Genomic DNA, 26,886 nt, shown 5'->3' with positions numbered 1-26,886 from the left:
GTGTCCTCGCGTGAAGGGGCTGACGGAATGGGGTGACCAGGCCAGAGCAGGTCCCTGCTGTCACAGGACACTCACTTCCCCTCTTGTCCCCGGCGTGTCCCTGGAGAGAGAGGAGGTGGGCTCAGAAGGTGCTTTGAGCTCTGTGGTGGGCTCCTGGTGTACTTGACCTCGGTCTGGTCGGTGAACGCTGTCATGGGGGGGCCTCCTCTTCTTTGCCCAGCTTCTTGTTCTCTGTTCCTCTCCGCGGACTTGGCTCCTTTTCTTGGCATTCGAGTGGAGTGGCGGTGGCCTCACTTTGTAAGACGGTGTCATCTTAGTGGCTGGCCTTTCTTGCCTGTGCAAGCTGAGAGGCATTAGAAGTGCAGGAAGCTCAGATAAGGGCGAGATAATTGGCCTCTTATTGCTTTTTTTATGGCTCTTTTATTATCTGAAACCTTTGGGGAGGCTCCAGGAGTGTTTGCGCACAAGGAGAATTAGATTTTCCAGCCAGGCAGCAGCTGGGAGAGGCTGCCCCTGGGTGGGCTCAGGGTGGGTCAGTGGCCTTGGCAGGCAGCTAGGAGGGCCAGGGAGGGAGGAGGCACCTCCCAGCCTCATTTCTTGCCATGCCCACTGCTTCCCTGGCCTGGGAGGCTCTTCCCCCTCCCGTCTGCCTGGGGAACACCTGCTCCGGTCTGAGGGCAGCAGAGTTGGTGTCAAGAGCAAGGCTTTGCAGGCAAAGTGCGACTCTGCCACTTGCTGGCCAGGTGATTTGGGGCAAGGTACTTGCCAATTCTGAACCTCACTTTCCTCATCTGTAAAATGGTCACAATGAGACACGCACTTGTCCTCAAGCACTCTGCCTAGGGCTGGGCGCAGAGAAGATACCAGCAAAGTGCAGGGCAGGGATGCTGGTGGTCTCCAACCAAGCGTGGGAAGACCTGTCCATGTACGGGCGCTGGCCTCTTCCCTCCCTTGGGGCCCCTGGTGTCTCCGCTTGCCTCAGCCATTGAGGCACTCAGGGTGGGCATAAAGGTCACTGCTCTGCTGTGTGACCCCTGCTCCCCCGCCCAGGAAGCCAGGACCAGTACCTCGGTAGCTGCTCAACAGACGCACGAGCCCAGACTAGCTTCTCCAGTCGTGCTGGTGGCTTAAACCCACGCTGTCCTGTTCGGGGGCCACTAGCCACGTGTGGCTGTTCAAAATGAAATACAATGAAAAAATAAGTTCACTGTGTTTTGGTAACGTGCAAACCAGAGGCTCGTATTTTCAGCCCCATCCTGGCTTTTAGCATGTCGTAGCAGTTACAGATCCCTTCTAAAGCTGTCTGACCTTACCCCCAAATGCCCATCCCGCCTCCAGAGGGTCACCCGGGACCTTCTGGGGTGTTCACTGGTCGAAACACACCTCAGCCTTGGAGCTGGTGTCACGATTTCTCCTGGACAGAGACTCGATCATGCATCTCTGACTATGCCAAGAGCTCTTTCTCGCTTTCCTTTGTTTTTTTTTTTTTGTGGTACGCGGGCCTCTCACTGTTGTGGCCTCTCCCGTTGCGGAGCACAGGCTCCGGACGTGCAGGCTCAGCGGCCATGGCTCACGGGCCCAGCCGCTCCGCGGCATGTGGGATCTTCCTGGACCGGGGCACAAACCCATGTCCCCTGCATCAGCAGGCAGACTCTCATCCACTGCGCCACCAGGGAAACCCTCTCTTTCCTTTTTAAAAATATGGTTGGGAGAGCAGTCAAGCGAGGTGCAGTGATGTCGTGACACAGCGAGTCTGTGATGTCGGTGAATGTTTGAATGCGGGCTCCCTGCTTCCACATGGTCTGGTGGAAGGAGCAGACTCTGCAGGGGGACAGCTGGGCTGCAGATCCCCGCTCCCTCTGGCGAGCCGAGTGACTTCAGTAGAGTCAGTCATCAAGACTTCGTGAGCCTTAGTTTCCCCATCTTAGAATGAGGACGACACTGCCTACCTCACGTGGGCTCTTGTGTAGTGAAATATGCAAATATAGGTAAAGTACAGCAAGGGGCACCTGGCGCGTTCTTCCAGGAGTCACCAGTTGTCACGGTTAACGTAGCAAAGCAAACTTTAAAACCAAATTCTGCCGAAGTCTCACGTCAGCTCCCGCTGCAATGGTTCGGTTCTGTCTGAGCATCTCTGAGCGGCTGCACTCAGCACCTTGAAGCCGCCTCCAGGTTGAGAAGGTGATGACTCAGGGAAGCGCCGTTAGGGATTGGGGCCCAGGTGGCTCCAGCCCAGCACCCCTCCTGGTCCAGACCAGCCCGGTCCCCTCTTGGCCTTAACTTCCCGCTGATGGAAAGCGTTACCCCAGGACTGAAACGCGCCCCTCCTCCCCAGGCGACACTGCTGACTTCTGGCAGTAAAACCAGAGCTGAGTCTTGCTTCTCCAGTGGTGCTGGTGGCTTCGGCCTGCGTTGTCCTGTTCGGGGGCCGCTAGCCGCATGTGGCTGTTTAAAATTAAATGACCTAAAATGAAAAGTTAAGTTCCTTAGACACATGAGTTCCATTAGCCACCTTCCAAGTGCCCCGTAGCCACGCGTGGCTCACTGGACAGCACAGACGTGGCATGTTTCCGCCGTCACAGCCGTCCTTGCTCTGTTACCTGAGACGCAGTCCTGAGAGCCCAGCTTAGGGGCCCAGCAGGCTGGCTTCCCCGTCCGGCTCTGCCACTCTCAGGCCGGTGACCCTGGGCAGGTTCCTCTGCCCGCCACCTGGCGGAGTGGGAAGGATGCCAGGATCTACCTGTCAGTGCTACTGGGAAGGCGAGGCCAAGGGCCTGCTCACAGGAGGTGTTCCACACTTCACTCTCCTCCCTCCCCTCTCCCTGCACTTCCGGTTGTCATCTCCCCCTGCCCCTCCCCCTCCCTCTCCTCCTCCTCTGTTAAGGGCTTGCGTGCTGGCAAGTTCAAGTCAATTCTTCGTAACAGTGGCAGCTGCCTTGGACAGTAGAAGGCCTCTACCCTCTGGGTTACCGGATGTGGCTTTTTTTTTTGAGCATGGGCTTAAAAAAAAAAACAAAAACCTTTCCCTTTGGGATAGTTTTAGATTTACAGGGACGTTGTAAAGGTAGCACATAGGGTTCCATGTACCACCTCATCCTGTTCTCCCCGCTGTTCGCATCTTACACGACCACGGGATATTTATCAAAACTAAGAAACCAGCGTTGGTACGTTACCATTCTCTGAACTCCTGACTTTACCTGGATTTCATCAGTTTTTCTGCTTATGTTCCTTTTCTGTCCCGGGATCCCATCCAGGACCCACGTGGCATTCAGTTGTCATTTCCACTGCTCTGCTCTGTGACAGTTCCTCAGTTTTGTTTTTCATGATCATTGAGGAGTAGTGGGCAGGTGTTTTATAGCACGTTCCGCCATCTGGGTTTGTTTGGTGTTTTTCTCATGATTAGCCGGGGGTTATGGGCTTGGGGTAAGAATCCCACAGAGGTGAGCACCCTTCTCATCACGTCGTATCTGGAGTACATGATGCCCGAGTGACGGCACTGGGTTTTGCTCACTTGACCGCTTGGTTAAGGTGGTGTCTGCTGTTTCTCCACTGCTTTCCCTTTGCTTCTCTGCTCCTGGGAAGCGTGTCTCTGGTCGAGCCCATCCTCAAGTGTGTGGGAGTTAAGCCCTGCATTCTGTGCATGGTCTTGTGAAGCTTCGCAGGTCCTCGTCTCTCAGATGCAAGGCCCTCCGGTCCTCTCCTCCACTTTGCATGTGGAGACTGGGGAGATGGAGTCTGCCCTGGAGGAGGAGAGACAGGTGCCCTGGCCTGATCCCTATCACTTATCACCGTGAATACGTTTGACCTTTATGCTCTTGTAAAGCAGCAGGTCGGCCTTACAGTGCCTTCTAGAGGTGAGGAAACCAAGAGGGGACAGGGCTTGTCCAAGGCCAACCCAGCTGTGGCCTCCCCAGCTCGGCCTTGGGGTCAAGTGGCCCTGTCACCTGGTGAGGGGCTGTCTGACGCTTCAAGGAACCAGCTGTCCCATCCTCCTGGCTCACTGGCCCTGCTTCTCCGCCCGCAGGGAGCCGGCCGTGGTGAGCAATGGGGATGCCGTGGACACAGCTTTCTCTGGGGTCCGGCGCTCCAGCTGGAGACGGAAGAGCTCCCGTCGCAGTAAGTCCCCCGCATTCGCCCCCTGCGCCACCCGCCCCCCAGGTCTCAGCCCCAGGAGGTTGGTGTCAGGATAGCTTCCCCTTCTCTAGGCTGAGAGAGCTGATGTGGGCTTGTTGTCCTTGCTGCATGGCTGCTGTGGGCTAGGTGGCAGCTCTGAGGTGGACTGGCCACTGCCCACCCTTGAGAGTTGCCCCCCTTTGCCACCTGATGTGAGTCGTGATCCAGGAGTAGATCACACATTCAGCTGCTCATCTGTCCCCCAAATACTTCCAAAGCTCCTACAGCGGGCCAGGGTGATCTGGGTGGTGGGTGTACACTGGTGACCAAGATGAGGTCCCTCTGGCAGCAGAACCAGACACATAGGTGGGCGGTTACCATGCAGAGAGCAGGTGCTAGGATGGGGAGGTGGGAATTGGGAGAGCCCACGAGTCCTGAGGCAGAGAGTGAAGGAGCAGGGCTCCGGGCAAGAGTGTCTAGGCTGAGAGGGCAACCTGTGCCGGAGCCCAAGGGCGAGGGGATGCCTGGCACCTCGGAAGCAGTGAGCCTTGGTGTGGTGGAGGGGAGGGTCTAAGGGGTGAGCAGGGCCAGGTGAGGCTGCCATCTCCCCAGTTCCTCCCAGAGTGTGTGTGGGGTGCCCCCGGAGGCCGTGCTTTCCCCAAAGTGACAGTGAGCCATAAGAGGCCAAGGGGAAGCCATGAGACCACGTCTGCACTTCAGTCCCATCACTGGTGCTCCGAGACAAGGTGGTGGGCTGGAGGCTGTCCAGGGGAGGGAGGCTGATGGCTGCAGCCAGGGACCTGGAGAGAGGCGGGCAGGTCTGAGCCATGTGGGAGGCAGAATCTGTGTCGGTGGGGAGGGGGCGGTGAGGCTCCTATAGGGCTCTGGGGGCCCTGGGACCGCAGGGAGCAACGCAGTTAGGAACGGGGACTTCAGAGTCCATCTGGTCCTCTGTCTTCCTGGAAGGCCTGTGGGGTGAGGACAGGCTACCATCAGGGGTGGGGACTGGTTTCCCAAACCCTCGCTCTCCTGGGGCCACATGCCCCTAGAGAGGGCAGAGATTGGGCACATATTTATGGGGGGGAGACCTCTTTAAATATTCCAGCTCAGGAGCTGCTAACATGGGCAGGATGTGCTCTCTGCCCTGCTCATAGCACACCCAGCAAAATGTTAGGGGAGTGATGTGCTCATTTGCAGAATTTTTTACCAATCAGGGCCCCGCTGGCTGAGTTTTGGGGGACTCTCCTTAACCCCACTCTCCAAATCCATTCCCCCACTCCCTGCCGTATCCTGTGCTCATTAGATATGGCTGCCTTGCCCTCCCCCGCCTCTGCGTGGGGGGTGACTCCTTTTGGGGTAGTCCTGGGGGTCTGGGCGGCTGAAGAGGCTTCCGGGCCCTGGGGCACAGGTGCTGGGTTTGCTTCATGTTCCCTGCAGGTGCTATCAGTCAGAGGGGCAGGCCTGCAGGTGTCGGGGCGGCAGGGGGCATGTGCCGCAGTCACTGGGAGGTTGCCTTGGAGGGGCTGGGGAGCGGGAAGAGGCAGCGGAAGCTGCGTCCTCTTAGAGCAGTGGCAGGCTAGGGCTCCCCAGGGGCTGGGCTGCAGGATGCTGGCCCAGATGAGCCTTGGGGGTGCGGGCGGGCGGGCGGGCGGGCGGAGGGAGCTGCCAGCTGGTGCAGTCCTGCTGTCAGTCTGGCAGCCGCCCTGGGCCACCACAGCCTCCTTCGTGCTCTTTTCCTCTCCCTTCTCTCCCAGTCGACCGGTTTACTTTCCCCGCCCTGGAAGAAGATGTGATTTACGACGACGTCCCCTGCGAGAACCTGGACGCCCATCAACCCGGTAAAGCCTCTTTCAGGCGTCCCGCTTCTCTCCGGACAGAGGAGGGGTGGGAGGGGCGGCGGGAGGGCGGGGCCTGGAGAGGGTCTCTCCTTCCACTTCCTCCCTGGCCCCCACCCAGTCCATGGCCCCTCCTTCTTGCTTTTAAAAACCACGGCCGTCTTCCCGGGAGAGTCAGGAGATGGCTGAGGGCGTGGCCAGGCTGGGGCTAGGGCGGGGTTAGGGCTTCATGGGGCGGGGTTAGGGCTCCATGGGGAGGGGTTAGGGCTTCATGGGGAGGGGTTAACGCTTCAAGCGCAGGGATTAGGGCTTCAGGGGCAGGGGCATGCTGGGCTGTGGGTCCCCAGGCAAATCTCTCACTTTTCCAAGCCTCCATTCCTCCTGAAAATGGGTTAATAGTCCAGACTTGCTGAATGGTGAAGCAGAGAAAGCCTGGGAAAGCCTGGGCCCTGCCGGGGAGATCGGGGCTGCAGAGGAGAAACAGGGTGGAGGAGGGTGAGTGCTGCTGGAACTGGGCCCACATACTCACCTAGCTGGAAGGAGGACTACCCAGGGACGAGGGATATTTAATATCCATTCACAGTAAGAGCCGTCTTTGCTTAAACACGTTTTGCCAGCTGCTCTTCATGGTTTATCTCCTGTAATCTGCTTTGAAACTTTGACTTAGGGTATTACTTCCTTATTCTTCAGAGGAGGAAACTGTAGAGGCAGAGCTGGGATTCGAACCTGGGTCATTCTGACTCCAAGTCCAGTGCTCTGTCCCCCCCCCCACAAAGGACTTGGGTGGCATTTTATGAAAGATGAAACGCATTTGCTTCCCCTATTCAGTCAACCCTGTGAGGTCGGTAGGGCAGGGCCTATGGCACCAGTTGACAGTCACATCAGAGAGGTTAAGCCACCAGCCCCAGATCACACAGCCAGAATTTGAATAGACATCTGCTGGACTCCGCTTTTTCTACAACACTGTTCTGCCTGTCTTCAGGGCCTCCCCGTCTAGTGGGGGAAACAGCCCCTGCATTTGTGGAGCTCCTGGTCTGACAGGGGCGACCGTAACCATCCTGGGGCAGCATATAGTCCAACGGGAGAGACACACAGACAACATGATGAGGCCCGACGTTCCCCGGGGGCACACTCCTGACACCTGTCCCAGGAGCAGGGCGGGTGGGCCCATGATCCACCCATCCATCTAACAAGCCCTGGAGGAACCTGGAACCCATTCCTGCTTGTAGCTCATGTGAATCCGGGAGAGTGGGAAAGGGTGGCTGGATGAAGTCCCAGAGCCAGGAGATCGGAGTGGCCTGAGGCCATTATTTGACCCCTTTGGGCTGTTCTCCCACCTGAATCCAATGAAGCCACTAATCACTTGGTCACAGTCTTCACTGGGCACCCTCGGGTCCCCAGGGTGTGGGGATATGGCATGTCCTGTGGTTTACCCTGAGGTGGGCAAGAGCAGGTGGCCTGGGAGCCAGTTGAGCCTGCCGATTGAGGGCCAGGACTCCTGCCCTGAGACCCCCCACTCTCTCTCGGGGCTGTGGGAGGGTTGAGTCGGCGAGGCTGGGCCCAGCCCTCAGCAGGTGCACCCCACAAGGAGCGCTGTGAACATCACACATGCCAGGGCCCCGCACGGCCTGTGGGCTCAGCCGGCGCTCAGTGTGGAGGGTGTCCACTGAGGTGCAGCCGCACAGGCCAGTGGACCCACACAGCCTCGGGCTTTCATCCCGGCTCTGCCATTAATTAGGGCACAGCGCCCTGTGCTTTGGGCCTTGGCTTCTTCGTATGAAATCAGAATATCGTCCTGACCTCACAGGACTTTGGGGAGGGCCACGCCGCAAAACTTCTGGTTAAATCTCTCTGGCCTCAGTCGATGCATCTGTAAAACTGGGCAATGCTAGCTTCCTCCTTGGGTTGTGGGGAGGATGCCGTGAGATAGTTGATGTAGAGCACTGAGTGGGTGGTGGTAAGTGCTTTGAAAGGGGAGCCATGTTCCTGAGCATTAGTGAAGCCTGTGGCCCCAGGAGATGGGGGGGCAGCGGGGACCAGGCCACTGTGAGGCCTCTGAAGGCTTAGGAATCTGGTGATGCTGTCTCCACTGGAGAGAGTATTTCTGGACGAGCCCAGGGGGTCGTCAGCACGGTGGTGCCCCTGTGGAAAGCAGCACGGTGAGTAGATGGGGCCCCCTCCCCACTCACTGCCTGACTTCGAGCAAGCACACGTCTTCTCTGGGCCCCATTTTCTCATCTGTCTGATGGGAGGCGGTGGTAGTTTCCGGCCCCACAGGGCTGCTGGGAGAATCTGGCATGTAGATTAGGTGGGCGGGGCCAGAAGTTAGGGGAAGTAGATGTCACGTGGTTCTTCCCCTGGGGCAGCCCCAAGAAACTGGGCTCTGCCCCTTGACTCACGGATTGTGGGGCCTCCACTGCAGTAACAGGACAGTCAGCCCAGCCTTGTGAAGGTCACAGCCTGGTCACCAGCTGCTCTACTCCCTGCAGATGTTAGTCACTATCATCTTTTGCTGAAAAATAACCCCATGCTTCCTCCTGATCCTGGGACCTGAGTCTCCAGCTAAGCCCCAGTGTGTCTGTTTTGCTCTTTGGCTGAAAATCTTCCCCGACCCCTCACCCGCCCGGCTTTCCCGTGCGGGGGAGGTGGAGGCTTGGGGTCAGTGTGGAGACCTTCAAGCCCACCCAGAGCCCCCGCGAGTAAGGATCAACTGCTCTTTGGTGAGCGCCTGCCATGTACCAGGCTCTTGGCTAAGAGCTTTCTGTGCAAATATTATATTTACTCCACCTTCCAGCTTCTTATCCCCATTTTACAGAGAGGCTCCAATAACCAAAGTTCTCTGCTCTTTAGAATGCGTGGTTTCTGAGCAGATTTTTTTTTTTTTAAACCCATCTCAGTGCCATATTTTGTCTGTGTTAACGAAAAGCATTTTCACCTTCGTGCACTTTTTTGGAGTCTGCCCTTACTTTTGTGAGGCCTGCAGTTCAGTTATTCTCCAGGTAACAGCCCAGGAAGTGAAGCTCAGAGGTGAAGGTGAGGCCGAGAGCGCCCAGAGGTGGAGCTGGGGCCAGGGCTGGGACCCTGTGTTCTGGGCCCGGCAAACTGGCTTTTCCACCTCAGTCTAGAAACAGCATCTCAAACCCGAGTTGACAGGGACCCCCAAGAGTGCCCGGCCCTGGTGGCACGTGTCCCTCCAGGCCAGTGGACTGTCAGGTCTCTGTCCCCCAGTTTCCCATTCAAGGCATTTCCTGTGGGGCCGGAGAGGAAAAGGGAACATTCCTGGACGCTGGGCCAGGCGCGCCCCCTACTGGACCATCCTGGACCCTCACGGGGAACTCAGATTTGGGGTGAGGGATCTGAGTCATTCAATGCCCCGGACCATCTTCATTTTCCCCCCTAGCATGCTGAGGCCAGCGCTGAGGGCCTGAGTCAGGGCTTGGTCTTAGGGCTTCTCTTTTCCTCTAAAAAATGCCACAGAAAGGCTTCCCCGGTGGCGCAGTGGTTGAGAGTCCGCCTGCCGATGCAGGGGACACGGGCTCGTGCCCCGGTCCGGGAAGATCCCACATGCCGCGGAGCGGCTGGACCCGTGAGCCATGGCCGCTGAGCCTGCACGTCTGGAGCCTGTGCTCCGCAACGGGAGAGGCCAGAGCAGTGAGAGGCCCGTGTACTGCAAAAAAAAAAAAAAAAAGAAAAAAGAAAAAGCCACAGAAGCCCCAAATGAGCATTCCGATCCTAGCAAGGTGGTGTGGACAGGGGAAGTTGTTGAGCCGGTTGTGTGCCAGGCACATTTCTTGTGCTTCTCTGCGTTTTTCACGTCCTCCTCACTCTGCGGGGTGGATGTCGTGTTCTCACTGCCTCCTGCTTATGGACCAGGAAGTGGAGCTGAAGGTCCACCTTGACCCACGCCCCCACCTGCCCGCCTGGGTTCAGAAATTGGGGCTGGTGGGCTTGGCCTCAGAGCCTCGGCTCACCAGCCCTGTCTCTCGGCCAGCAGGGGCAGAGAGGAAGCTGCTCTACGAGGATGTGCGCCGGGACGGGGCACCCCGGGAGACGGAGGACCTAGGCTGGAGCTCCAGTGAGTTTGAGAGCTACAGCGAGGACTCCGGGGAGGAGGCCAAGCCGGAGGCGGAGCCCGCCAAGCACCGAGTGTCCTTCCAGCCCAAGGTGAGGGGGAAGGCGTCTCTCACCCCAGCCAAGGCACCTGCGAGTGGGGTGGTGAGGGCCAGGCCTGAGACTCGTACCTAAACCTCAGTGATTCCCAGGGATGTATGGTGAGAGAAGGAGAAGTGGCCCATGTAATCCCGAGACAGGAGGTGACCCACCCACATTGCTGATTGGCTGTGGAGAGCCCTAAACCTAGGATGGGCGTGGTTAGTGCCTGGCACAGGTGTTGCCCCTGCTCCAGGCCTGTGGCAGACCCGGCAATTGATGACGATGCTCACGGGCTCAGATCTGGCTTCAGAATCCTCCTGAACACAGTGCTTGGGCAGCCAACTAACTGATTACAGTGGACAGATGGATCAAATCAGCTTGATCTCCCTGCCTCACAGGATGCTTCTCAGATCGATCCGAGACCCCCACAACCCTCTGCCCTGGGGAGGTGAGCAAGCGGGCTAAGTCAGAGGTGCCGGGGAGGCTTCTTTCCAAAGCCTTTCAAGGGGACATCCATGCATTGATTGCTTCCAGTGTTTCTGCCTGGAACAGAGTTCATTCTGCTGATTTCATGGAAGGAGCCACGGAAGCCAAGAGGAGGATGGATCGTTTGGTTCCTCCTTTGCTGTGACAGCCTTGCCTGTCCCATTGGTTCTCTAGAAGCCACCAGAAGGCAGGTTCTATCCATGCTGAGATTTGGGATTGAATGGGAGCAGCCTCTTAGAGACAGGCCCTGCCCGACCGGAGGTGACTGGGTCTCTGTAAGGGTCCTTTTGAAAAGACACAGGCAGGCAAGTGGGCTCAACCCGTCAGCAAGTCCTGCCTGCAGGTGGGGCAGGGACCAGGCAGGGCCCCCAGGCCCAGGCTGGATTACAGGGGCCTCCAACTCCCAAGTTTTTCTGAGTGCCTCCTGCCCCTTTCTGAGTTTGGGGATCCCTTCTGGGAGAGGGGCACAGGCCAGAGCAGCGCCTACGCCTGAGTCTTCAGACAGACTTTACTCAGATGAAGAGGGCTCCCCAAGTCCTCAGGAAGCCTGGGGGCTGAGCAGGTCACTCCTGAACCCCTGCTCTCCTCTCGGCTGGGCCCCCATGGGCGGCACCACGGAAAACAGCCTTGACCTCCTGCTAGCAAAAAAAGTTAAGCATCTCTGACACCTACTCTGGGCCCAGTCCACATGTTAGGGTGTGGGTTGGGGTACAGGGGGACTGGAAGACCCAGCCCAGGCTTGGGGAACCTTTGTGGTCGAGGAGGAGACACCAAATATGAAACGATTTGTCAAAAATGAAGAAAACATGCCTTTCTGTGAACACAAGCCCCTGTACGTATGGCCGCCTGCCCGACACAGGTGGGATTTGATGGGCCTAATCACAGGAGGCTTCCTTCCAAGAGAGGCGGGTTGGGAGCTGGGGTGCAGAAGCCAGAGGAGATGGGAAAGGTGTCCCCAGTTGGAGGAATGACCCAGACGAAAGCCCAGGAACAGGCCTCTTCCTGCTTCTGTCCTTAGAAGGGGCAGCTCTGGTTTAGGGGAGGGAGGGGGCTTTGGTTATGAAGGTGCCACTCGCCCTGGGTAGCCTCTGCATAGCGGGGGCGGGACTCGTGTGTCCCAGCCCTGTTCTGGAGGGTGTGAGCAGGTGGGACTCCAGGCCTGGGCCAGCCCTTGTTCTCAGCCTCTGACTGTCCCGCCTAATCTCCCACGGCCACTTCCCCAGCCCCGTGCCTTCTTGCTGGGGACCAAGAGGGAGCCGTCAGCACCTCTCAGGGCAGGACGCGTGGGGATGCTGAGTTTGGGCTCTCCCACGGTGGTCCTCAGACTTGCACAGGCATCAGGATCATGTGGGTTGTTGGTTGAAATCGCAGATGTCGTGGCCTCGCTCCCAGGTTCGGGGTTTGGGTGGGGCCTGGCAATCTGCTTTTTAACAGCGCTCTGTCCTCCGGGGATGCAAGGGGCCCACAGAGCACTCTGAGAAATGCTGGCCGGGCCCTCACCTTGGCCTGGCCCCAGGGGTGGGGTCTCTGGGGGCTGCCCCTGGGCTTGTGTCCCGCACACCCTCAAGCTGGGGGCTTGGGACTCTTCCTCAGCAGACAAACGATGTGCAGAGTTCTTGGAATTTCTGACCATGAGGACTTTTCTCCGGCCATGGGCCCAGGCCCGCCTGTTCCCTGAACAGCAGGCTCCCAGGGATTGTAGGGGGCGTATTTCTTCTGACACCCACCTCTGCCTGGGAACCGCCCCGCCACAGCCCCACCTGCAGGGCTTTGCCCTCCTGAGCTGCTTGGGGCGCATCTGCTCCTACGCGTCGTGCTGCAGCCGCTGCATGTTTCCGGTGCCACCGCTGCTTGCCTGTATGTAGTTTGTGCTGTGGCGCGTCAGGCAGCAGAGATCTGGGCAGAGTCGGGTCCTGTCCTTAGAGTCTAACAGGAGCCTGGTACCCTGTGCAGCTGCAAAAGAACTAGTGGAGCCCCTCCTGCAGGTGTCTGGCCAAGCCAGCCCTCAGTGGGCCGATTTTTGCCAAAGAAAATGACTGAGGCTCTGCAGAGGGACCTCCTTAGGAGCACTTGACCCAGATGTGACCGGGAGCCTGATCCTGCTTAATGAGGGCCTGCTGGTCGCCCCCCATGGTCAGTGGGAGGTTTTTTCTTTTTTTTCCCAGCTGTGAAACGGGCTCCACTGAACCTGTCCACTTTCTGATCGTGATCTCTTCATGATGAAGGTGACCGTGATCCAGTTGGCCAGGGGCCTGGGCAGCACTGCCAGCTCTGACCTCAGCTGGTTGACTCTGGTCCGGCTAATTCTGCAGTTCACCTTCGAATCTAGTTCTTCGGACCCTGAGAGAGGCAGAGGCCCAGGTCCTTTATGATTTATCATGTCAGTCTTATTTACAGATGAAACAGGACTCCAGTTTTCTGGGGCGTCTGAGTAACTCTCGGAAGGATCCCTGTCCTGCTACTTCTTTGTATAACAATAGTGAATATGTGCCCAGTGCGGTACAGCTGAGTGTGGTACAGGTGGCAGAGCAGTTTCATTTATTGTTCCTAATACCCTAGAGTGGTTGGTATTACTTGCTTTAAGACTCTCATTTTGTTGATCAGAGAACCTAAGTGACAGAAGCTCAGAGAAGTTAAATGATGTGGTGAGGGCCACACAGCAAGTAGGTGGTAGAACCGCAGCTCAACATCACATAGGATTGGAAAGGAAGTACCTTGTCCATCCGTTCATCCCTCCATCCATCCGTCATCCATCCATCCATCCATCCAGTCAACTGTCCATCCATTCAACAAATATTGAGCGTTTATTATTTGAAAGATAGTCTAATATCTAAAAAAGCTTCCATTTTGTTGAACACTCACTAAGCTCTGGGGTTTACATGCTTTGTCCATTTCACCTTCTCAGTGATACTATGAGGTAGTTATTATTATGGCTACTTTACCAGTGAGGAAGCTGTCACTCAGAGAGGGAAGGAGACTTTTCCAGCTAGTACGCGGGGAGCAGTGCTTTGAATGTAGGCCCACCTGCCTCTAAGCTCGTGCTTTTGATTCCTCTGCTTGTCTACTTTTCTACAAGTAATCCTAGTCATGGTCTTCTCTATATTTTGCCAAATGTCACTATTGCTCCTACAGTTCATGCATTTGAATGTCTGTCTGTTTGTCCATTTATCTGTCCATCTTCCCAGATAGTATGTAAGCCAGCCACCTACCCCTCCATCCAGTCGCCCACCCGTCATCCCTCCCTCCCTCTGTTCCTCCAGTGGTGTGCTCGAGCCAGCTCAAACTAGCTCACAAGAGCCCAAGAACCAATTGTGCACATCCCTTTCCAACTTCACACTCAGTGATGTCACATTGGTAGTCTGAAATTGGCCGTGGTGGGCGTGTTCACGCCGTGGAAATACTATAAGGCAGGGCTCTTTTTCCTGGAGAACCGCTCGTTGAATATTTACCAGCACAGCACTGCGTCCAACCATCCATGTTTTTATTAATTCATCTGACTGTCTCTTCATCCCTCTACCCATTTGCCATCTGTACAGTCATCCAACTAAATGTATCCATTTGCTCACCCATCCATCCACTTATCTGTCTATCCATCCATCTATGAGCCTGTCCTTCTACCCATCCGTCTATTGTCCATCCATCCACCCACCCCTCTCTGCATTCACCCATCTTTCTGCATTTGCCCACTCATCCATTTATCCCCTTGCCCACCCATTCCACCCATCCGTCCACCTGCCATTCATCCATCTCGGAAACTTGCCAAGAGCCTCTAATGTCGAGAGCCCCATGCTGGGCTCCTGGGCTGGGGAGATGACCGAGACACAGTCCTTGTCCTCTTAGCACTGGGAGGGGGCCTGGGCTGTTCCCCTCCCGCCTCTGCTCCCCCACAGCTGCAGAGACCCAGCCCCCAACTGCGTGGCATGTTGGGGTTGGATGCTGCTGGAGCTCATTCCAGGCAGGGGCCTGGTGGTCCCCAGGTGCCCGATCCCTCCCACCCCGGGTTGTCTACCCACCACCTCACCTGAGTCTCCTTTTTACTCTGTTGCCGGTGTTTTGTCTCCTGCCCTCCCCGCCTGCTTCTCTCACCTGCTGTCCTTCTGCCTGGCTGCTTGGGGGCTCCAGCTTTCTCCAGACCTGACTAGGCTAAAGGAGCGATGCGCCAGGACTAAGAGAGACATCTTGGCTTTAAGAGTTGGGGGGAGAGACATGCAGGAGCTGAAGCACAAGTATGATTATAAGGTACTGTCTGTCTGTCCCTCCAAGTCCTGGGGGCTCCCGGGGCCTTTCCTGCGCTTCTGGGGCTGCAGGGGTGGGGCTGAGTCCTGGAGCTGCCTCGAGCCCTGGACCTTGGTGGCATCTTTCGTCGGCTGCGCGAGCTGATGCCAAAGGCTGGCTCGCTCCTGTCCATGTCCTCGCCTCTCTCTCGTCCCACCCTCAACTGACACCTTAACCGTCGATAAGAATTCCTGTGTGGGCTCTCAAACTTTAGGGCCCTCAGAATCACCTGAGTGCTTTGAAAAATGCAGATTCCTGAGTTCCACCCCCAGAGAGGCTGATTCTACAGGTCTGGGCCGAGGCCTAGGAATCTATGAATTTGGTAACTGTGGCAGGTGGGTTTGGGTTACACTTTGTTGGTGACGTTGGACGTTCCTCCGCCTCGGAGCTGTTCAGAGAGGTCCGGGGTAAGGAGACCAGTAGGAGAAGCCGCAGTGCCTTCTTCTCAGATGGGACTCCGACCTCTGCATGAGGATGATGATATGGACAGCAGTAGCTTCCATTCATTGAGCACCTACTGTGTGCTGTGGGCTTTGCAGGCCTGCAGGCCTGGATTTGAATGCCAGCCCCACCACCTCCTCGCTGTGTGATCCTGGGCAGGCCTCTTGACCTCTCTGAGCTTCAGTTTCCTTGCCTGTGAAATGGCGGCATGAACAGTACCAGCGCCCAGGGTGGATGTGAGCTCAGAACCGTCAGGTGCTTAGGGCCGCGCCGGGCACAGCCTAAGAGTTCAGTGGATGGTGACCATTACTACTTGTGTGCCTGACCGTTTTCTCCCTGAGACGCCCTAGCAGGCCGCTGTCTTACTGCTGTCATTCAGTGTTAGTAAGGCCAGCAAGTGAGGCAACTGGCTGGTGGCCACACCAGCGGCCAGCGGCAGAACTGGGGTTCAAGCCTCGGTCTGTGCAAGCCAGAGCCTGCCTGCCCTCTATCCTGTAGCCCTGCCCATTTCCTCAGAACCGGAGGCCTCTCTGGAGGAGGCGGAGAGACCCTTTACAGTTTGCAAGACCCGTATACGGACACCCTCTGACAGCCCTGTGACTGGAGGTGGGGGCAGATTTAACTTCTCAGGAAGCTGCGGCCCAGGGAGGAGCAGGGAGCACGTGGAGGGCGGCGTCGAGACCAGGGTGCTTTCCCCAGCCCGGCCCCTGAGTCGGCCCCCAGATCGGGCTCTGTCCTCAGTGCTGTGAGCCAGTGGAGCTGGCAGGTTGACCCAGGGACGCCTTCCAGGTGCTCACCTGTTGCTCTTTTTTGGCCCAGGAAGGGTCTCTGATGGTTCCCCCAAAGACCACTTTGGGGGTTCCTAGGACAGCCCCCCTGACGGCTTTCTGCTGAGACAGGAACTGGGCTCCAGGACAGAGGTTTCCACTGTGGGGGTCATGACCCCCTCAGAGGAGGGTGAGCATCTTCGTACGGTTTCCGGGGTCTGGGGTCGAATGTCCCTCTCATTCTCACAGGTGTTTATGACAGCCCCACCCACCTCTCCGAAAGGCCAAGAACTGCTGCTCTAGAATCATACCATTGAGAGGCAGGGAGGGGCCCGGGACTTCCCTTTCCCCTGCTGGCTGTTGGCTGTTTCCAGAAAGTCGTCTTGTTCCTGAAAAGTTACCACCCTGCCCCCAGCCTCAGTGCCCACTCAGTGTTCGGCAAGCCTTCCTGACCCAGACCCTTGAGCAGTGCCCGGGCCCTTATGCTGGGGACCAGGGCGGGTGTTTGGAGGAAGGTGATAGAGAGAGCAGAGACCAGGGACCTCCAGATGAGTGCTTCCCACCTTTAGCAGAGAGCTTCAGGGAGAAGGGGTTTCCTAGAACTGTACCGTCCATTATGATAGCCACCCAGCCCTTTACATTCAAGTTAATTGAAATGAAAGATCACCAGGACTCGGGGTCCTCAGTCGTACCCGCCAGCTCTCAGGTGCCCAGTGGCGATGTGTGGCTGGCCGTTGCTACGTTGGGCAGCGCAGACAGGGAGCATTTCCAACCACGTGGAAACTTCTAGCACTGGCTGTGCGTCAGGGAAGCTTCCAGGACTGGGCCGGGGGCTGAGGGGACAAAGCAGTGAGTTAGGGGACGGCAGCTCTGTTTGCAGGCCCAAGGTGCCGCTTCCCTGTCCTGGGCCTGCCTCCGCCCGCACCCCGCGTCTGCTTCGCTTGCCGCGCCCAGCTCCGTGGAGGCACCAGCCTCCCCCGTGTTCCTGGGCAGAGGCTCAGTAAGAAACCCGGCTACTTGGTGGGGCCGGGGTTCCACTGATGGGATGGGGCTGCTCCCCTCCTTTCATACTTGCTCCTAAAGTAAGCTTGGGCATCTGTGCAGCTCCTTTTACTATCCAGCGTGCTTTCCCAGACCCCGTTTAGTCCTCACAGGCTCTGGCGGGTCTCAGGGAGGAAACTGAGGCTCAGTGAGGTTAAGGGCCTTGTCCAGAGTCACGCGTGTGGGGAGCAGTAGGGCTGGGATCTGAACCAGGCCTAGGACTCCAGGCCTCCAGACTTTTCCCCAGTGTCACACCAGGTTCTTAATTTGACACCCAAGGGGAAAAAATTGGGTTAGTAAAGAGGGTTCCCCCCGGAAGGTCCCCCAGGGCGTGAATGCCCTTCCAGCCCTTCCCAGGAGGTCTCGGGGTGGCAGTGCCCTGCTGTCTTTCTTGGCCTCTGCTGCCACCTCCCTGGGAGGCAGTGGGCTCCGGGGTCCTCATGTTTGTAGCCCCGGCTGGGAGGCCTGGGTAGGGCCGGTGGCCCTTGGCGGCAGATGTCGCAAGGCCTCCTTCCGCTTCTCTGATGAGCCCCCCTGCCTTTGCTCAGATGACCCAGCTCATGAAGGCCGCCAAGAGCGGGACCAGGGACGGGCTGGAGAAGACGAGGATCGCAGTCATGCGCAAAGTGTCCTTTCTGCACAGGAAGGACGTCCTCGGTGAGGAGCTGCGGGCCGGGCCAGGGGCGGGCTCGGTGCTCGGCAGGGGTGGGTGGGCGAGGTCACTGGGTGTCCGGGCTCCTCTGGCGGTGGGGTTTGGGGACTGATCCCCAAACGTGCCAGCTTGTTTCCCGGCCTGTGGCAGGTGGACCCCATCTCTTCCGGGAAGTGTGGGCCTCTCCCTTCAGCATCCCTGCCCTGGTCTCTGTCGTGGCCTCCTTGGCCTCTTGCCTCCCATGCTCACCTGACCTCATCTTTGAACGCGCCTGTTCATTCCCTTCTTTATCCATGCACCTGTCTCTCCACCAGCCGACATTTATTGAGAACCTACTAAGCGCCATGCCCCGTGCTGGGTGCAGGGACACCAAGATGAGTCAGGCAGTATTGCCTGCAGGAGCACGTGGGACAGAACGGAGACAGGCATGCAAACAGGAAATGACCAGCCGCATGGTGGGCTGCCACGGTGGGAGCGTGGGGGAAGGGAGCGTGGGGGAAGTGAGTGTGGAATACGTGAACGAAAGGTCAGGGAAGGGCTGAGAGCAGAAGGAGAAGGGGACCCAGGTCCATCAGGCCAGGGAATGGGGCAGGGAGTGGGTGCTCCGGGCAGAGGAGCCAGCATGTCCAACGGTCCGGAGGTGGGAAGGTATGAGACGTTCAAGAAGTGATTTTCACGATGGTCATCGTTTATGGAGTGTCTGTTGAGTGCCAGGCACTCTCTGAAGAGCTTTACAGTTTCTCATTTAATACTTATAAACACCAGACAGGGACAGAGGACTGTCTTGTTCCCATTTGGAGATGGGGGAACAGGCACAGAGTGGTTCAGTGTCTCGCCTGGGGACACACAGGCGTGGAGGGGACGGAAGAGGCTTCCTCTGGCTGGAGTGAGGGCAGGGGGGAGAGATCAGGGCCCCGTTGGCACAGGCATTCAAGCCAGGGAGGGCTTTGAGGCTCTGCGCCCTCTTGAAATCTATGTATTTTACCCTCTCTGTGCCTCAGTTTCCTCATCTGTACAATGGGGCTAATCTGGCATCTGTCTCAGGGGGCTTTGGTGAGGATGACCGAGCAGTAGTAGTACATGGAAAGAGCCCAGCACGGCTCCTGGCCCCTGCGTGGCAGGTGTTATTCCCGGTGGCAGCCACAAAAAGGGGGTGTTTGGTGCTGGGACAGCATCTTGCTGTGCTGGACCCGATCCTGGTTCCACGGCCTCCTGGCTGTGTGACCTTGCCCACTTCTTCCCCTCTTGGACTGCCAGGTTCCTCATCTGTGAAGCGGGTTTAATTAACCCCACCACTGCATATACTTGATTCAGCGCCAAACTTTTGGGGAAGCCCTACCCCCCGACGAGGGAGGGGACGATGGGCCGAGGAGCCATTCCGAGCTTGGAGTGGCCTGGAGAACGGACAGGCTGGACATGCTGGCTGGCTGGGAACTCTTCCTGGTCACCCTCCCCATCCCCAGGCCAGCCGGGCGGCCAGCAGGCTCCCTCCCCACCCTGCCTGTTAGCCCGGAGCCTTTCCTAAAGCGACCCTCCCACCAGAGCCGTTATTAATAGCCACGGCAAGGCTCGAATCACCAGCCAAGAATGTTACCCAGTGGCGCATGGGGGAAGAGGAAGCCGCGGGGCCAGCGGCTGGGGTGGGTGCGGAGTGATGCCCGGGGTGCCATGTGGGCCAGGCAGGAGGGCCGCCACCACCCCGACCCCCATACTGTCATCCACTGTCCTTCCTCCTCCTCCTCTTCTGTCTCCTGCTCAGGTAAGGCCCGTCTGCGTGTCCCTGTTCCCTCGGCCCCCGGGAGCCACCACCACTTCTCTCTTCCCAGCTTCCCCTTAGCACCCGCTTCCTGCTGCCTGCGGCTGCCGGCACCGGATTTCAGGGCCGCAAGCAGCGGGGTCCCGTCTCCCTGTGCCTGTGCCTGGAGCTCGTGGGGCGGGAGCCCTGCGAGGCCGGGTTACTGCGCTCTGCCTGACCTCCGCTCTTTCTCTCCACCCCGGCCTCTGTCTGTCTCGATCTGTCCTCTGAGTTCTGCCCCCACTCATGTCTGCGTTCCCCTATTGGACAGCAGCTGGACTTTTTCCCCATTGGGTCTCTTTTTTTGAAAGATGAAAACACAAAGCCAAACAGCCCTGCTCTTCTCGGGGTTTACTTTCTTCCCCCTTTTTGGCAACAAGAAGAAAACTATTTTTAGTGTCTAGTGATGGGGACATGGGCAGCCTGGCCTTTGCCAGCCCAGAAGCGGGCGGGTCTGAGCGGGGACAGAGACTCCTGGCAGGGTGGATTCTGAGAGCCGAGCCCCTGCTGCGTGTTGCTTCCTACTCTCTCGCTCCATCCCTCCCTCACTTCTATTTCCGGGTGGACTGTTCTAGCAGAGTATAGCCAGGAGGCCAGTGAGTAGGCCCTAATCCTCTGTGGCCCCAGGAGCCGCTCATCCCAGGACCCCGGTCTGTCGCGGGGAGGGTGGTTTCTAGCTCCTGGAGTTTGAGCAGGTGTGTCATCCTTGCCTTGCCTGTGTCACCAGCCCATCTCACTTTCCAGGTGACTCGGAGGAGGAGGACATGGGGCTCCTGGAGGTCAGCGTTACGGACATCAAGCCCCCAGCCCCGGAGCTGGGCCCCATGCCAGACGGCCTGAGCCCACAGCAGGTTTGTGGGAGGAGCGGGGTGTCTTCAGGGGGAGGGACGGTGAGGACCCCAGCCTGCTACCTGGGACCATGCAGGTCTGGGTCTAGAAGGGGAGTTGATGATCAGGGGGCCCTTGACAGAGCCCCAGCTGGGTGGGGGACCTCCTGGGGTCTCTTCTCGACCTGCTGCACAGACTTTCCAAATTGGACCCTGCAGGTTCCACGCCATCATCCTGGGTGGTGGTGGGGCTGCATGTGGAGCTCTTGCTTCCCAGCCCTGCGGCAGCCAGAGTAGCTCCTGTGTAACTGGGTCAAACGAAGGTGTTTGAACAAAGGGCCCGCAGTCCCTTTCTGGGAAGCACTGAGCTAATCCAGTTCAGGGAGGACCCCTGGAGGTGCCCAGCCCCCCTCCCCCAATCCACCCACCTGTCATCAGTTCAGACCCCAGAGTCACCGCAGGCATCCCAGGAGCGGGGCTCTTCGGGCGATGTCTTCCTTCTCCAGAAGTGTCACATCGAGATCGGGGTGGCTGTGCCCTGGGACCTTCCTCAGCAGAGTCAGGTTTGGGTTTTTCCCCGCTGGGGTTTTCTTAGCCATGAGGCAGAGGGAGAGACCCCTGCCTCCCTCTGGTCATGAGGGCTCTGAGCAAGACATGTCGGGGAAGCAAATGCAATGAGGGGGTTGGCCGGTTTGGAGTTGGCAGGAAATCCTGAGGATGGGCCCCTTTTGCAAATCGGAGATACGGCCACACCTCTCGTCTTGGGAGTCCATCCGCCTCCTTCTTTCCTTCTTTCTCCTGCCTGGCCCCTGGCAACACTGAGGTGGTGACCCCCCTGCTCCCTCCCCTATGCAGTGAGTCACTGTCAGAGCCGTCAGAGCTCAGAGCCAGGCAGGACCCCGGGCTGCCAGCTCGTAATCCGGGGTTCCCCTTTTTGATGTCGGCCGGGTCTGTCTCCTCGGGAGCCTTTTGCATTTCTTGCATCAGCAATGTTAGTTACTCTAGGCCAGTGGCTCTCAACCGAGTTTATTTTGTCCCCCAGGGGACATTTGGCAATGTCTGGTGATGCTTCTGGTTGTCACAGCTTGTGGGGGGTCGGGTGCTGCTGGAATCTGGTGGGTAGGGGCCAGGGACGCTGCTACACGTCCTACAGTGCACGGGACGGCCCCAAGCGTCAGCATGCTGAGGTGGAGAACGCTGCTCTGGGAACACCTGGGAAACTGGGGATCGTTGACAAGGCATCCTGCTGTGGGGCAGCTTGAAGGACAGGGGCCATGGTCAGGCCCGGGTCAGGCAGGGTGGTGGGAGGAGATGCAAAGGTGTGCCAGGGGCAGGAGGGAGGAAACAGAGGGGAGCGGGGGAGATGGTGGTGGGCGCCTGGATCGATGTTCTCAGGGGCTTTGGGGCACAGTGGGGATCAGTCACCCTCCCAGCTCTGGGCCAAGGTGGATAGGCTCCCCCCTCGGACACCTCTCATGTGCGATACCTTTCATGAGCTCTGTCCCAGCTTTGCTGCACGCTAGAATCACCTGGGAAGCTTTAAAAAACACTGTTACCGAGGTTGCACCCCATAGTAATTCCTTCAGAATGTCTGGGGTGGGAGCCACGTGATTCCAGTGTGCAGCAAAGTCCCCCCACCCCTTCCCCCCTCCAGCCCGCATGCTGCTGTATCCAGGTGAGGGCTTCTTGACTGGGTGCTGGTCGGTCTGCACCTGAGAGATGCACTAATTTGAGCTGAGGAGAGACAGGGAGGGCAAGAGGGGAAGGATAAGGGGCTGGGATGTTTAGCTTGAAGTAGAGCCCACTTGGTGGGGATGGGAGAGATATTGGTTAAGGATTGGATCTATAAGTGTCGGGAGCTGAGATTTCAATTTCACCTAAGAAAGAATTTTCTACTAAAGTTGTCCAAAGATGGAGGAGGCCGCCCGTCCCCATGGAGGAGAGCGGTGGTTTCCCATCCCTGGATGTGTGGGAGCAGAGACCAGGCAGGGGACTCGAGTCCCAGTGTCCCCTGCCCCCATGCTGCAGTCTGGGGAGCACAGGCATTTGTCTGGGGTTGGCAGGGCCTCTGGAAGGGAATGCTGGCCTGCCAGGCCCCAGTGGTCCAGGAGCAGCTCTGGGAAAGACGAGTTCCTTCTGTCCCGCGGCCGGCAGCTCCACTGGGCGTCATGGCTCCTCGTCCCATCACCCGGGGCTCCGCACGCAGCCGGAACTCGCTCTGTGCCGTGGTTGGCACAGGTGCCGACTGTGCTTTCTGCCCGAGCAGGTGGTCCGGAGGCACATCCTGGGCTCCATCGTGCAGAGCGAAGGCAGCTATGTGGAGTCTCTGAAACGGGTACTCCAGGTAGGACTCCGGGGGGTCTGGAGAGAGGGCAGGGGAGACCCCGGAGGGACATTTTACAAGGAGCGTTAGGGGACTGTGGGCATCTTTAAGGGGAAGGAGCCAAAGGCCAGGGCTTTTATGGAAACAGCAGGAACTCCAAATGGGGGACACCAAGAATTCCAGATGCCTTGGTGTTCACAGGATGACTGCATTTTCTGAAACCATGTCGGGGTTCAATAAAATGAGCTGTATCCTATGGACTTGAGGGCATGTGGTGCCTCTTGTGCCTCCCTCGCCACTCTGGGAGCCCCCGGGGCAGGGGCTGATGTCTCCCCGTCATCTTGGAGCTCCCTGGGTGCGCCCTCTCCCCTGTGATCCGGATGCACAGGAATTGCTAAGTAGATGCTTGCGTGACTAAGGTGTGCTGGCCTGGTCTGTAGTTTGCATTCCTGAAAAGGTGAACCTTCTGGGATGTTGTGGGCTCTCGGGGAGGACAACAGGGAGGGGAATTGTAGGGGTGGGAGGGTGCTAGTAACAACCTCATTTCCCCTCCTGAGTTTGGATCCACAGTGGAGGAGCCCAGACCTCAGGCAGGTGGAGACAAAAATATCCCGTGTTTCTGACAAAGCTGGTTGGAGAGTGTGGCTCTAGGTCTTGCTGTGACATCACTGCCACTGCTCCGTTAGACAGACTGGCTCACTTGTGGGCAAAGCCGATCTGGGCCGGCCCCTGGGGACTGCCTCCGTGGAGCTCCTTGCAGGCAGGGGTCTGCCCGAAAACCCAGCTTAACACATAAGTCACGGGGGTGGGTTATGGATGGGCAGAAGGGTCAGGAGTGTTACGATCACGGAGATCCTTCCAGAAGGACAGGTGAAGAGTGAGGGGTGGGTGCTCCTCCCGCAGGAAGGTCTGCCGAGTTCTGCTTGGCCCGGTCCAGGTGGCCATGAGGGCAGTGGGGGCAGGGGCTGTGGCCTGGCCTCGGGGCACTCACCCCGCCCGCGCCCCCGCCTCAGGATTACCGCAACCCCCTGATGGAGATGGAGCCCAAGGCGCTGAGTGTCCGCAAGTGCCAGGTGGTGTTTTTTCGCGTGAAGGAGATCCTGCACTGCCACTCCATGTTCCAGATCGCCCTGTCCTCCCGCGTGGCCGAGTGGGACTCCACCGAGAAGATTGGGGACCTCTTCGTGGCTTCGGTAGGTGTCCCCAGACTCTCCCCAGCCTGCCAGGGTGCCAGCCGCGGCCGTGATCTGGATGTGCTCCGGGCCAGCCTCCTGCCTCCACCTGGTCGCCTCGTCCCAGCCAGCGGGGTCAGAGGGTGGCAGGGCCTGAGTCGGCCTGGCCTACGCGGGGGTGGGCGTGACACCTTGCAGTGTGTCCTTGGAGATGTCCGCCCGCGTGCCTCCCGCTCACTGTTCTGCCTCTGCCTAGGTGGCAGCACCTCCAGGAGACTGGCCACTGTGGGCAGCCACCTGGCCGATCTCAAGCGCCCCCTGCCGAGTGCTCGCGGAGGGACCACTGTGCGACGCTCACACAGAGCATGGCCTTGGCCCCAGAGGGTGCTGCAGGGTGTCGGGGCCAGGCCACTGGGTCGTGCTCCCGGAGACGTGGCCTGGTCCCAGCTCAGCTGTGCAAACGTGGGCAGCTCCAGGGCCCTCTCGGGTCTCAGGTCCCCATCTGTGGAAGAAGGGGGTGTGCTGGACTCATGGTTTTTGACACTGAAGTCTGTGGGCCCCAGAGAGATTCATGGGGTGAGAGATGGTCAGATCGGTGGAAACTGCTTCGATATGTTGTAGGCAACTGGGTTCTGCTAAAAGACAAAAAACCCAGCGCCCTGGTCGGTGTGTCCATGGGGCTCAGGTCAGGAGCGCCATCCTTGAGGGTGGGGAGCTGGGGGGCGTAGCAAAGGGCCGCCATACCCCCCTTCGCCTGTGGGCCAGGCTGCCGTGCTGGGGGACGAGGGACCTCCCCGGGCTCTCCTTAGCACCACCTCTTCTTCCCTGTGACCTTGGTGTCTCTTTGCCTCTCTGAGCCCTGTCCCCTCCCCTCACCGGGTGACAGGTTTCCTCACCTCAAGGCTAGCTGAGACCCTCCAGACAGAGGAGGACTGTGGTCACCAGTGAGGGTGGGGTGCTGGTCGCCCTCCCCCTCGCATGGATGTGACCCTCCCGGGCCGCGCCCACACCTGTTACAGTTCTCCAAGTCCGTGGTGCTAGACGTGTACAGCGACTACGTGAACAACTTTACCAACGCCATGTCCATCATCAAGAAGGCCTGTCTCACCAAGCCCGCCTTCCTCGAGTTCCTCAAGGTGGGCCCGAGGGTGGTCCGGGGCCCCTCTCGATGGAGCCCCGGCCGTCGGGGGGGGCAGGGAGGTGTCTCAGGAGGTAGGGATCGCTGCAGCAGCACTTCTTTGGCCCAGATGCCTCTCTTCTTTCCTTTGGGCCATCCCCAGTCCCACGGGAAGAAAATCTGCCTGTCCTTTCCCCACTCCGCCAAGGGGAGGGTGAAGAAGAGTTAAAGTTTCTGTAAGCCGCTTGGGATCCTGGAGTTCTGACAGGTGGAAGCGTAGGCCTGTGGCATCTGCAGATGGTGGCTAGGCTTGGTGTGGCTCAGCTTGTGGCCGGGATGATCCCTTTTCTTAAAGCGGTGCTTTGGGGATCACGTGCGAGAATAGAGTTTAAAGGACTATAGGCCTCAAGTAGCTGTGGGACCAGGTCCCCAGTCCCCATTTCCTAGGCGCACACATAGGTGAGTCAGAGACGTGCCACCCAGCAGAGGGCGCAGGTGGGCTAGGCCCCCCCCCCCCCCCCACCCCGAGCCGAGCAGCCTACAGCCTGGATCCCAGAGGCTCAGGGGGCTTTCTCAATGGGGCGCCATCCGACATGGGTCCTGGGGGGTCAGTGGGGTTGAAACGGAGAGATGGAGAAGAGGGTGTTCCAGGTGCAAGGGTGGTGGGGCAAAGGTCAGAGGCAAAGTCTGGTTGGATCCTGGGAGCACTGGGTGCCCGGGAGAGAGGCCCAGAGCAGTGAAGTTCAGTTTGGGCAGATCTGGCCCTCCTGGCCCAGGGGCTAGGATGTCGTATTTCAGGCAGCGGGGAGCCACTGAAGTTTTGGGTGGAGGCAGATGGAGGCAGAGGCCGGTGGGGAAGCTGTGGCGGCAGCCTGGGTCGCAGGGGCTGAGGGCCCGGGTCAAGGTGACAGGTGGGTGGATGGAGAGGTGGAAACGGAAGCAAGAGACAGGACAGTAAGAACCGTCCCCCTGCCGATCCTCACCCCAGCCCAGGCCCGTCCGCTTTAGTTTAGGTGGAGGGAATGGTTGTCTCGGCTACTTTCCGTAGCCTGACTTCTTGGATAAATTGCTGAAATGTCCTACTTAGGCTTTTAGTCCAGAGACTTTAACGTGATGCTCTAGGCTTTCCAGGGTGAGGGGCTGTACCGGGGAGCCCTGTGGTGGCAGGGACCCCTGACTGTGGAACCAGGGACCTCCTGGGCTCTTCTCTTGGGCCCAAGGCTGAGCAGGGTCCTGGGTCCAGGGAGGGGAGCCCGGGATGGGCCGCATCTGTACCCCGGGTGCTGGGCCCTTGCTGCGGAGGCTCAGTGAATTACCCCCCCTCATCTCCAACAGCGGCGGCAGGTGTGTAGCCCCGACCGCGTCACGCTCTACGGGCTGATGGTGAAGCCCATCCAGAGGTTCCCGCAGTTCATCCTCCTGCTTCAGGTACCACGGGGGATTCCGGCGGCCACCAACCTGCAGGGTGGGGCGTGGCATGGTGCGAGCCTCATGGGGTTGGGGCAGGAGGGCTGGCTTCTCATCCGTCACCCACAACCCACGCATCTGTGCACGGTGGGCAGGGCCTTGGCCCCCCGGCCCCCTCTTTCCCCACTCCTAGGGTGGAGCCCATCGAGCTTACTTTCGCCTCCCCTGGTGGGAACGCGGTGACCGGTGGTTGTGGGAAGGCACGTGGAATGCGGGCGACTGTGGGGCCCCTGGCAGTGAGGAGATGCCCCGGGGATGCTCTGATCTTGGCACCTCAGGCTCCCGGGGGAGCGTTAGCCTCCACGCTGGGCCCCGAGAGCTTGAGGCACCTCCCCTGATTGCCGGGGGTCCTCAGTCAGGGGGTGAGTCCCCCTGGGGCGAAGGCTGGCTGCCGGCCCAAGGGCCCAGCAGGGTTTCCTCTCT

The 26,886-nt window shown here is 58.7% G+C and overlaps 1 protein-coding gene across 12 annotated transcripts in view; it reads left to right on the top strand.

Moving 5' to 3' along the window:
- ARHGEF10L (Rho guanine nucleotide exchange factor 10 like) overlaps positions 1-26,886 on the top strand; it is a 161,731-nt gene that overhangs the window by 67,151 nt on the left and 67,694 nt on the right. For 8 of the 12 annotated variants that reach the window (XR_009539080.1, XM_060141276.1, XM_060141278.1 and 5 more), the window contains 9 exons: positions 4,025-4,116; positions 5,868-5,951; positions 9,940-10,112; positions 17,659-17,767; positions 20,302-20,408; positions 22,651-22,728; positions 23,721-23,900; positions 24,899-25,015; positions 26,332-26,424. Coding sequence is in view for 11 of the 12 variants with exons in the window: in XM_060141276.1 (XP_059997259.1) it covers positions 4,025-4,116; positions 5,868-5,951; positions 9,940-10,112; positions 17,659-17,767; positions 20,302-20,408; positions 22,651-22,728; positions 23,721-23,900; positions 24,899-25,015; positions 26,332-26,424 (1,033 nt within the window). In the remaining variant the exon portion in view is untranslated. Of the gene's footprint in view, positions 1-4,024; positions 4,117-5,867; positions 5,952-9,939; positions 10,113-14,708; positions 14,826-17,658; positions 17,768-19,334; positions 19,522-20,284; positions 20,409-22,650; positions 22,729-23,720; positions 23,901-24,898; positions 25,016-26,331; positions 26,425-26,886 lie in introns of those variants that run through there. The other 4 variants (XM_060141282.1, XM_060141277.1, XM_060141280.1 and 1 more) reach the window with 4 other exon arrangements.

This window comes from Lagenorhynchus albirostris, chromosome 2 (assembly GCF_949774975.1).
Source record: "Lagenorhynchus albirostris chromosome 2, mLagAlb1.1, whole genome shotgun sequence".
NCBI lineage: Eukaryota > Metazoa > Chordata > Mammalia > Artiodactyla > Delphinidae > Lagenorhynchus > Lagenorhynchus albirostris.
Note: the sequence above shows the minus strand (reverse complement) of the source record. Positions and strands in the feature narration are given on the sequence as shown.